This window comes from Cryptomeria japonica, chromosome 3, assembly GCF_030272615.1.
Source record: "Cryptomeria japonica chromosome 3, Sugi_1.0, whole genome shotgun sequence".
In the NCBI taxonomy this organism is placed as follows: domain Eukaryota; kingdom Viridiplantae; phylum Streptophyta; class Pinopsida; order Cupressales; family Cupressaceae; genus Cryptomeria; species Cryptomeria japonica.
This window is the reverse complement of record NC_081407.1, coordinates 29417709-29429965: the sequence shown is the minus strand read 5'-3', so window position 1 is coordinate 29429965 and position 12257 is coordinate 29417709. Positions and strand designations below refer to the sequence as shown.

The 12257-nt window shown below is 38.1% G+C and overlaps 1 protein-coding gene across 4 annotated transcripts in view; it reads right to left on the bottom strand.

The window, feature by feature from the left end:
- Positions 1 to 10082, bottom strand: part of LOC131066008 (GCN5-related N-acetyltransferase 9) — a 66029-nt gene extending 55947 nt beyond the window's left edge. Inside the window, exons 1-2 of one of the 4 annotated variants that reach the window (XM_058000679.2) lie at positions 9732 to 10079; positions 9376 to 9447 (exon numbers count right to left, since the gene is read on the bottom strand). In XM_058000679.2, coding sequence (XP_057856662.2) covers positions 9376 to 9447; positions 9732 to 9915 — 256 coding nt within the window. In that variant the 5' untranslated portion in view covers positions 9916 to 10079. Of the gene's footprint in view, positions 1 to 9375; positions 9448 to 9731 lie in introns of all 4 variants that reach the window. The other 3 variants (XM_058000680.2, XM_058000681.2, XM_058000682.2) reach the window with 3 other exon arrangements.
- Between the last annotated feature and the right edge of the window lie 2175 nt (positions 10083 to 12257).

Genomic DNA, 12257 nt, shown 5'->3' with positions numbered 1-12257 from the left:
AATGTTATGATAGATATCGAATTCATTGTTCACTGGCTCAACCGTTCAACAATAAAATAACACAACTAATAATCAGCAATAGCATCATATGGGTCACTAGGAAGATCAAGATCAACATCATCATTGACATTAGATGATGTAGGTAGAGTACTGGAACCACATGCAGCCTCACTGCCACTTGCACTAGCAGCACATTGGCTATCAGAGTCCCCAGAAAGTAAAGATTGTGTGGCAGCTGAAAAATCCAAATCAGTTCACTCTGGATCTACATCCCAAAACTTTGTGCTCCCATCCTTATACTCATTTTGTTTATGAGTAAGAAGGCGCAAGTTTGAATGCACATAAACGAGCTCTTCTGCCTTACTTGCTGCCAGTCGGTTGCATTTCACTGAGTGGATAAAGGAGTATGTGCTCCAATTTCACTCAGATGAAGAGGAACTAGCAACCTATTGAATAATTGACACAAAGTGAGAGGGTGACAATTATAAAATAGTAAAAAATCTAAATTTAGAGAGCAATAAAAATTAAGAAACTTACTTGCAATAAAACTTTGATTGCAAGAGTTTGAAGGTTTGGTGATGTATGGCCATTGAGGTACCACCAAGCATGAGAATCCTTTTTATACTTGTCACGGAGAGTGGAAACACTTTGACCATTGGAGGCTACAAAATCAGCAAACTCACTTGTCATTAAATCCTCCATTTCAGAATCTGGGAAGAGTTTAGTAAGTGCTGTCCTACACCCTTCACTAACTTCTGAATCTCTATATGGTGGTACCCTTGATGGCTTAGCAAGCATTTCATCACTATAAAATTTGGGAGTCAATGCAAATGCAAGAAGATGTAGTGGGGTGGTCATTTTGTTCCACCGCTCAACACAAATTGATTGAACCTCTTTGAAGAAAGTTTCTTCGGGATCTTGCTCTTTTGCATTGATGATGGCTTTCATTTTCTCAATCATCGAGTCAATGCCATCATATACCTCTCCCAAACATGGGTGATCCATGTCAGTATAACGGATCATACTCATGATGGGCTCAGTGAAACTCAAAAGATATTCCACTCGATCCCACCAAGTGTCATCTAGGATCATGCGCTTTACATTTGCTGCCCTTTCAGTATTGGATTGCCTCCATAGGGACCAACTTTGACTAATTACCATGCTAGCAAGTGGCTGTCGCACCTTCACAAGTCGCCTCAAGACGATTGTGTTGGATGCAAATCGGGTCTCGACAACCTATTCAAAAATTAAAAATAAAAATTAGAATACAAAGAAGACATGATAAAAAAATAAAAATTAAGTAACCATCAAAGTGAAATGTAGATTTTAAAAATTGAAGTGTTTCAATTACCTTTAGCAACTCCAACTGTGAAAATGATCTGAAAATGGCCTGTGACATGTTATGGTTTGTGATGAACATTTGGATCTCTTCAGCCTCAACATAAATTTGTTTGATCCAATCTATTTTCCTGCCTATCTTTTGTAGCATGAGGTTGAGAGAGTGGACAGCACAAGGTTTCCAAAATATGTGTTCAAACCGTGTCTCAATCAACATACCTGCAGCTCTACAATTCTTTGCATTGTCCGTTATTACTTGGACAACATTTTGAGGTCCCACATCCTGAATGTATTGTATAAGGATGTTAGCAATAAATTGTGCATCTTTCACCTGTCCCTCACAATCCACAGCTTTCAGAAACATTGCCCCTTTAGGGCACACTGCAATTACATTAATTAATGGCCGATTTTTGGTATCCTTCCATCCATCTGAAATGATGGACACCCCTGTTTGTTTCCATGAATTTCTAATGGGAGCCAATGCATTGTCTATGTTTTTTACCTCCTTTGCTAGTAAGGTGCTACGCACCTTCTCATACCCTGGCCCTGTGTACCCTTGTGGAGCCTCATTTACCTTTTTCAACATATCCTGCCAATATGGTGATCGTACCACATTAAATGACAAACCGTTTGCATATAGACATCTTCCAACGGATTGATCTGCAATCTCTCTAGCATCATTCTTAAATGCTCTCTCTAATGGTCCCCTGCTTCTCTTCACAATAACAGGTTCTTCACTAATTGGGTCCAAGAATGGGTGGTTCTCTACCACGATATCAGGAAAATCGCTATAAGATGGAGAAGTAGGGGGCCTCTTTGATCTACTTCCTCTTCCTGTCAACAAAGGATGGTTTGAGGCACGACCAACTCTTGCATTTGCTTCCTCTTGCTCTCTAATATATCCTGCTATTTCTTGAGGTGACATCCCATTTCCATCCTTTCCTAGACATGGTTTGATTCCTTGTTGGGGAATGGCACAAAAATGGGCTTTGACACGACTGTAGGAGCTAGTTTTTTTCACACTACAGAATTTGCATATCCATAAAAATGTTCCACCACCTTTTACTTGGTCTATTATTTTGACATATTTCCATAAAGGTGAATTTGGGTCAGTTTTGAAAGTCCGTTGAGGAGTAGAGCTTTGAGGAGTAGAGCTAGAAGTCGTTGCCATTATGATTTCTACAACAAATTTTAAAAAAAAATATTAATATTTAATATTAAACAATAGATTATAAATGTTAAATATATAAAATTAAATTTAATAATTTATTTAAAATGAAAGTGAAATTATTATAATATTAATTATGAAAGTAATAACAACATTAAAATTAAAATATTCATATTTAAAATAATAATAACTAATAAATTATTAACTAGCAAAATAGTTTTATTATTTAATTTATTTTAAAATTTTAAATAGGTATATTTAATTACTTATTGTGTAATTTAGAAGTTTGTAAAAATTTTAATGTTGTTATTACTTTCATAATTAATATTATAATAATTTCACTTTCATTTTAAATAAATTATTAAATTTAATTTTACATATTTAACATTTAGCAAAATAGTTTTATAATTTATTATTATAGTTTGAACTTTGTTTATTTTAAATCACTTAATAGTTTGTTAAATTAAAAGTTAAAAAAAAAAACCTAATATAAATTAAAAATTACAATTTTCGATTTTTAATTTTAAATAATAAAAGTTATAAAACTATTTTAATAGGTTAATAATTTATAATTCATATTTAAAATAATAATAATTAATAAATTATTAACCTATTAAAATAGTTTTATAACTTTTATTATTTAAAATTAAAAATCGAAAAATTGTAATTTTTAATTTATATTAGGTTTTTTTTTTTAACTTTTAAGTTTTAATTTAACAAACTATTAATTGATTTAAAATTAATAAATTCAAACTATAATAAAAATAAAAAATTTAACAAACTATTATAAAAATTTCGAAATTTAACAACCTACCTGCAAGCTCGAAATGGCGGAACTCTGCCTCCCGTCTTGGCTCCTTCGCGCGTCCTCTGTCGTGGCTCCTTCGCGCCTGTTATGCTTTCGTGCAGCAACCCGTGGCGGCCTCCTCCTTCTGTGCAACCCGCAACCCGTGGCGGCCTCCTTCTGTGCAACCCGTGGCGACGGCCTCCTCCTTCTGTGCAACCCGTGGCGGCCTCCTCCTATGTTTTCGTGGCTCCCGTGCCCTCCTTCTATGCTTTCGTGGCTCCCGTGCCCTCCTCCTGTGCTTTCGTGGAATGTTTCTTCTTATTTTTTTAACTTTAGGGTTTAAAACGATGTGAAAAAACCTTCGACATTTTTGCACGTGCAGATTCGGCAAAAAAACCCTACGAAATCGCCACGTCTACATCGGATGCGTCGGGGTTCGTGTCTAAAAACGCGGATACGTTTCAAGTTAAAAAAAACAGTACCCTGTTCGAATCCACAGGGATTCCATGGCGAATCCGAATCCGGTACGTATCGTATCCGGATTTGGGAGCAAACTAGGAAGTACCGGTAACTTAGATTTTAAGAGCATACACAGCAAAATGAAATTCATATCAGCAAGCTACAACTTCACATACAAAGTGTTTGACAGTATTCCTTGAGCCACTAATCAGCAAATTTGGATCAGAATTAGCAAGGGATACTACAAGGTAAGGGGAAACACAAGTTGCAAAGTAACCCCATAGCTGAATCATTCAATGTGCAACTAAAGGATGAGATAGATGATGCCATTGGCAAGTTCTTCTTTGCCAATGGCATCCCATTTCATGTAGCTCGATCTCTCTATTATAAGGAGATGATATCGATAGTGGCAAGGGGGGGACCATCATATGTGCCACCAAGTGAGACCAAATTAAGGACCACGATCTTGGATAATAACTATTCCAAGATCAATGTTTTGATGGAGAAGATGAAGACATGTTGGGTAGAGTCTCAATGCAGCATAGTTATTGACAGCAAATCTGCCACTAATAAATAAATAATGTTTTGGTTATATTTTGTTAGTACTTGGCAGTGTAATTAGTTGTTCCCAAGAGGATGTGTCAGTTGTCGACAGTTGCAATCTTAACCAGCTGCCAAGCACTATATATGTTTGGAGTATTGTATCGGGAAACATTCTATAGATATTGTACACACTTTACACTTGATAATAAAGAATATCTTTCTGCCATATGTTGTGTTGAATATTGTCAATTGGGATTAATCTGGTATGTTACCGTTTTTATCGTATTATGTTTGCATAAAGAACAATCCCTTCGAGAGTGACCATTTTGGCGTCGTTGTCGATTCGAACCTAGAGATCTAAGAGTACCTGAGAATTGCGACAAGCATGGCAGAGTAATGGGCCGATCATTTGAATAGCGAGTACAAGTAACAGAAAATGATGAGGAAGAAACACCAGAAGATTGATTGAAGCAAGACTTGGCATACCTATGGGAAGTTTCGGTCAATCAGTACGTAGAGAGAGAAGCTTCGACAGAGCGATCCCTGAGAGCACGATACACGACGAACTCTCAGTAAAACACGCAGTCTTCGATCTTTTCAAGAGAATTCCAAGGCTATTGGCACGAAATTTGATTGAACTGCAAGACCAATAGGAAGAAAGGAACAAAAAGCAGCATCGCAGCAAATGCTACTACGATACAAAGAAAGGACCCATAGGGAGGAAGAAGAGCAGGATACTGGCAGATGTCGTCCCAACAATTAATGCCCCTACGACCAAATGAGGACTAATGTAACAAAGACACTCAAGAGGAGGAGCAATTAGTATGGAGATCTCTCTTCCTAAGAGAGCAAAGTGAGAGGAGACAACGATTATAGGGAATCGTCGAAGGTTTGGAGAGTCCAACAAGAAGTAGTAGTCAAGGTGTTAGCCGAAGCCGTTGTCAGGAGAGATAGAGACCGCATACATGGAGTGAGTTAAAAGAGGTTGCCAGAAACCTACCACTCCCAGACAACGAAGTGAAGATCTCGCCGACCAAGCAAGTAACCAAACTGCACACTCTACTTCAAGCGAAGACTCCGAGTCTACATAGAGTACTAGCAACTCATCCATACAATCAGCATGTGATGAAAGGGAAGAAATGAGACTCCAAACCGAAGTTGCCAAAAGTTTTGAAACCAGTTTGCACCGTATCGAGAATCTATCCCTCGCCGAGGAATCGAGAATAGGGGAGCCTGAGCCAAAGACTCTAGGGAGGAGAGAGTATAGAAATGAAGAAGGTGACCAAGGTGTAGAAGACGCAAAAGGTGGACATGTGGAGAGCTCATGGGTGGCCGCGAGTGCAAGAGAGGCACCGGAACACAGACGAGAACGAGACGGTCCAATTTGGTTAAATACACACAATACCTTCCGAGTGAAAACAATGGTAAACACCCAGGAGAAGCAAAAACTCCCTAAATTCACAGGGGACAAATCGGAGGACCCCGTATGCCATTGCAAAAATTGCATAACAATATGAGAGGCAAATGGTCAGGACGACCATGATTACTGGTTGAAAGCATTTCCCGCCACCCTATAGGGAATTGCCATTGATTGTATACAGATCTAGCAATTCAATACAAAGCATCATGGAGTAGAAGCTAAGAGCAGCCCTTGAGAAGGAAGTGGAGCATCAAAAAGCAACTGTGGTAGGCCAAGACACCAAACTGGTCGAGTTGGAGGAACGTCTTGCAATAGTAGCTGCATAGCTGGAATGAAAGGAGAAGGATGTCATGGAGGTTGTGTATATGGTGAAGACTGCAGGACAACGTCATCTTGTAGCGGAGCAAGATCTGTGACTACGAATGGAACAAGTGCAAAACCTGCAGCAACAACTTTTGACGTCCTCGACCACTCCAGGGATGTTCTCTCATCCTCCTAGTTCTCAATGATTTTGTAGAGTCAAGCCCCATTTTGTTTTCGTCATCTAGAAGACACCTTGTTTTTTGCAGGGGGCTGATGTAGATGGCAAATCTACTGCTAATAAACAAATAATATTTTGGTTATATTTTGTTAGTACTTGGTAATGTAATTAGTTGTTCCCGAGAGGAGGTGTCAATTGTTGACGATTGGTAGTCTTAACCAACCGCCAGGCACTATATATGTTTGGAGTATTGTATAGGGAAACATTCTATGGATATTGTACATAGTTTACACTTGATAATAAAGAATATCTTTCTGCCATATGTTGGGTTGAATATTGTCAATTGGGATTATTCTAGTATGTTACTATTTCTATCATATTTTGTTTACTCTGCGTAAGTTAAAGAACAATCCCTTCGGGAGTGAACAGTTATGGATGAGTGAACGGACATTAGCCATCGTCCACTCATCAACATCATGGTTACATGTGCAGAGGGCCCATACTTTCTCAAAGTAGTTGATTGTACAAGGCATCGAAAAGATGCTAATTTTCAGTTTGAGGTCCTCAAGAAGGCTACTGAGGAGGTTGGACCACAAAATGTGGTCCAAGTAGTGACAAATGCAGCACATGTATGTAGAGTTGTAGGGAAACTTATTGAGGCAGCCTACAGACATATTTGGTGGACTCCATGTTGTGTGCATGCCATGAACAATGCACTCAAAGACATGCGGAATATTGACTAGATTAGAGGAGTGGTCAGATGCGAGAGATGTGCAGATTTTTATTTGCAACCACCACACTTCACATGCACTCTTCAGGACCTTCTCGAAGAAGGAGTTCTTAAAACCAGTTGAGACCAGATATGCATCCTATTTCGTTCTCTTGGAGAGAATGATTGAGTTGTCAAAGGCACCGCAACTCATGGTTATGACAATAGAGTGGAATAGGTGGGCCAAGGCCAAGACAGAGCAGGAGAGGAGGGTGAAGGAGATAGTGAAGAGTGACGTGTTTTGGAGTGATGCAAAATACATACTCTCCATCATTGCTCCATTTTTCTAGGTCATCAGATATGGGGATGGGGATGCACCTACCCTCAGAGAGGAGTATGGGTACATCGATTCTATGCCTGACTAGATGATGGTTGTTGTGCGAGTGAAGGACCCCACTTTAGCATTCTGCAATGAGCACATTTGGCCAATCATTCAAAGCAGATGGGGCAAGCTCAACACTCCCTTGCATATGGTTGCCTATGCATTGAATCCTAAATGGTACAAGGCTAGGCCTGCTAGAGTTACACCGATTTAGGATGATGAGGGCAGGACAAGGTTCTTTAGGTGCATTGATAAGATGTATGATGCTAAAAATACCAACACAATTTGCACTAAGTGGACCAAATTTGCCACTCTTAGGGGTTATTCAAACGCCGCTAAGATGGATATAGCAACTATGGCACAAGAGGACCCACTTATTGTGGTGGAATTGTCATGGTCAAAAATCTTTGACTACCACTCTAGCAATTTGTTTTCTATCTCAGATTTCTAGTTCTTCAATTGCTGAGAGAAATTGGTCTACGTATAACTTCATCCACTCTCTTAAGAGGAACAAACTTACCTCTAAGAGAGCAGAAAAGCTTGTGGTTGTACATAGTGTTTTGTGTCTCATTGACTGCAAGACACTTGTATATAAAGAGAGTCCAGCAACACAATGTGATGTAGAGCCAGAGGAGCCATCACAAGTTGATGAGGATGCTACCAATTCAGATGTAGAGCTAATTGGTGTTAGTTTGGGGGATCTTGACTGTGAGGAGTCCAGTAGTTCCTGTGATGAGGAGTTTGCAGATGATTAGAGGCTTCCCTTCACTACATTTTGGCATTTTGTACTTATTTTGATATCATGCTACTCATTGTAAGCATCTTTATGACAATTTTATGATACTCATCGTTATCATATTTATGATATTTTCGATATAATAGAAATCTCCAATTTGACAATTTCATTTGTCAGATTTTATTTGGTATTTAAGAAATCTTAGTATTTTACTATTTAGTATTTGCAATTTTGCTATTTTACTAAATTGTCAGAGTTTCAATTGAGATGTAATTCTTATACATCTTTTCGTAACCAGTTTTTCAAGTACTATATGTATATTAGCACCACCCCCCGACTGTTGTCTCCCCAACATCTCCAAACTTAGGTCCTTTGTCCCCTAGTCCCCAAAACCTATCCCCAACCCTCGTGGAGCACTGTCGTTTATCATAAGGTCACAAATCTAACAGTAGATATTTTGTGTGTTTTGATTGCCCTACAAGGCAACCCTATTTTACAAGGGCATTGCATTATGGCTATGTATTGTGATGTATTCAAAGAGTCTAATAGTATTTGAATTGCCTATGAATCTATGTTGGTGATACTCCTATGAAAAGTTAGCTCTGCAAACATATTGTTTTTTCAATAATATTATGGGTGGCTTTTGGAGCTTGGGTTTTTCTCACGAAAGGGTTTTCCCCACATAAATCATTGTGTTGTTGTATGCATGTTATTTATGTTTATTTATGTTAAGTTTTTGTAACTGTTGTAAAGATCTAAGAAGTTTTGCATAACCTCTCTCAAGGTTAGTGTTGAGGAAGTTGTTCCACTACCTTAACTTCCTTATAATAACAAAGATATCCCCAAGGGACTAGTCTCGCCTCAACTTGCCCCATCTCAAACCCCAACTTGGCAATAAAGTAAGCCCAAGATAAGGTTGGGTGGGCTCTAGGCTGGGTCACGGGGATACCCCTGAGTCACCAAAAAAAAAAAAAAGATATCAACCCAAGTTCAAACTTTCCCCACCAGGTTCAACCCATGACTCTAATAGATATGGGGCAAGGCACCTTGCACTGATTATGGTATACAGTTAAGCATCATGCATGTTTACGAATCTGATGGTTTTGAGGTGCATTCTAGCATGACACATACAAATCATATGATTATGAGGTACATTCAAGCATGACCCATGTTTATAGCTATGGTTCTGCATAATCCAGTCCCAGCATACCTCCCACTGCCTTAAAGGTTGCCCATAACCCAATCCAAGGTGTATCGAACCAGATAATCTTATTTTTGTAAATACAAAGAAAAACTATGACCATCGAGAGAGAGGGAGTGGGTTGGGGGGGGGGGGGGGGGGGCGAATGTACCTTCAACATGAGGTTCTCCATGGATGAACTCTCCCATTATCCTTTGCTTATCCAACACAATAAAAGTGCATTCTGCAAATAGAAACTCAACAGTAAAAATCCCATCAACCAGCGTACCCAACTGGCACAAATTCAATTAGAAAGCACCCATCACTAAAACCCCGTAACAAGATCTCCCTATTGGAATCAATTCAAAAAACAGTCAAAAGTAAAAATTACATAAACAAAAGCACCAGTTGGCACAGATAACAGTTTAAACAAAACATTAAAAATTCCATCAACAATGGCATCCAACTGGCACAACTTCCATAACAAACCAACTGCATAACAAATATGGAAAGAAACTGATTACTTACTTTTTGGGTCTACAACCCATGATTCTTGCATTGCATATTCTTCTTCAAGCGTAAGGGGTTCTGAGCCAGTAGCTTGTAGAAGAGCAGGATCCTGCATCCATTCATGATATGTAGGAACATGTTGCTGCATATAAGGTACCAATACTACCTTCTTGCCTAGTATGCTCACTTGCTTCATCTTCATTTCATGGACAAAATCTTCCTGCGAATGGGAATTGAATCAACAACGATTAATCAATTATTTCCAAAGCCCGTTGAATTGTTTTTCCAGAGTCGGGGGATTCCCCATACCCCACCGTAGTTAGTGAGAATTTTAAGCAAATAAAGAATGGGACTTTTCATGGTGAAAGAACTTCGTTTGAAAACAATCAACACCCAAAGATAGGGACTTGCGTTTTTTTCCCGACTATGATCATAAATCAACTGGCAAGCGGGTTTGCTAAGTGTCCATTGAAATTAATTTGTTGTAATCAAAGGAAAGCTTGTTCTTATAAAAATCAAATAATTTTATAATTCAATAAAAAAAATTAAGTTTAAATAACACTTTTAATACTTTAGATTAAAAAATCTAGTTAATTTTAACATTTTTTTAGTTGGTTCTTGTTATTCTCATGGTAATGTAAATACTAAGGAAATTCAAGATAATATTAATAAGGAAAAGGATGGTTGAGACTCTCTATAGATCATTTGGACTTTGTTGATGTATAGGATAAATCGAATAACTGACATTCTTGTAGACGGTAGTTTTGCCATCATAAATAAATATTGTCTTGTTTATGTTTTGTTAGTATACTTGGCAATGTAATTAGTTGTTCCCGAGAGGTTGTGTCAATTGCCAATGGTTGGCAGTCTTAACCAACTGCCATGCACTATATATGTTGGGAGTATTGTATCGGGAAACATTTTATGGATGGTTGTACACACATTACACTTGATAATAAGGAATATCTTTATACCATGTGTTGTGTTAAATATTGTCAATTAATATTATTCTGGTATGTTACTATTTCTACTATATTGTGTTTACTCTACATAAGTTAGAGAACAATCGCTTCAAGAGTAAACATTTTAGTGTCATTGCCAATTCGAACCTGGAGATTTGAGAGTGACCGAGAATGACGACAGGCAAGAGTAATGGGTTGACCATTTGAAAAACAAGTACTGGTAACAAAAAGTGACAACGAGGAAGAAACACAGGAAGATCAGTTGACGCAAGACTTGGTAAACATGTGGAAAGTTTCGATCGATTAGTACGTGCAAAGGGAAGCTTGGGAGAGAGTGGTCCCTGAGAATACAGTACGTGACGAACTCGTAGTAAACCACGTAGTGTTCGAGCTTCTCGGGACAATTCCAAGGTTGTTGGCATAAAATTTGATTGAATTACGAGACCAACGGGAGGAAAGGAACCAAGAGTAGTGTCAGTAGCAAACACTACAACGATACGAAGAAAGGACCCGTAGGGAGTAAGAAGAGTGGAATACTGGCAATCGTCCAACCAAAGGGAATGAAATGAAGGAAAGAAGAAAAATATGAAATATCAGTGAAAACAAAAAGCAATGAGGGCATGATTAGAGGAAGAAGACAAAAGCATGCAGGAGTTGGAATTTAAAAATTCAAAGGAAAAAGACGAAGAAAATAGAAAGCGAAAAGGTGGAGGTAAGTAACAATTGTTCACATTTCAAATTGAAAGGTAAGGATTTTTTCAAAGTATTGAACATTAAAAAATTTTAAATGAAAAGGATAGGAAAAGAATTTTGTATGAAAAAATAGTGGAAAACATAAAGGAGAGAGAAAATAAAAGATAGACAAAAAGAAAAAAGAAAAAAAGTAAGGAATAGACTATTTTTGATAAACTTGATAAAGCGTTTTATTAAAAACCTAACTTGGAGGGTTGGAAATATTTATAAAACAAGTTTACCAAGTTATTTGTACATGTCAAGGAAGCAAGCATGGAAATTGAAAAACAACAAGGTAAACATTGAGAAGTTGTAATGGGTGAAGGCAACCAGATGAGAGTTGTACGGCACACTCAGGTAGGGATAAGAGGTGAGCAAGGTAGAAACAAGGCTATATCGATATGGAGAAGTTTGTATGCAAAGAAGAAACCTATACAAAAAGCAAAAACTTGTACGCAAAGCAAAAATTTGTACACCAGGCAGAAATCTGTACGCTAAAAAGAGGAAGCGGCTCATATACAATATGTACGCTCAAGGGAGGAAGAAAAATATGGATTACACCATACATTACATAGGAGGAAGGAATTTCCATCATAGGAATCAACCTGTATGTCATATGGAAAGATAGTGCAGTATGCTAGAGAGAAATCCAACAGGAACTGTACGGAGGGAAAAAGCGGTGAAGACTATACAAAGAACAAGTCATATGAACCATACAAAAGGGAGTCATATTGATCCATATAGAAAGAGTGTGACGCGAAGAATAGAGGGTATCCATACATAATTATGAATTTGTACATGGGAAACCAAGCCCAACCATATGAAGGAGGAAGGGAAGCATGCGAGAACA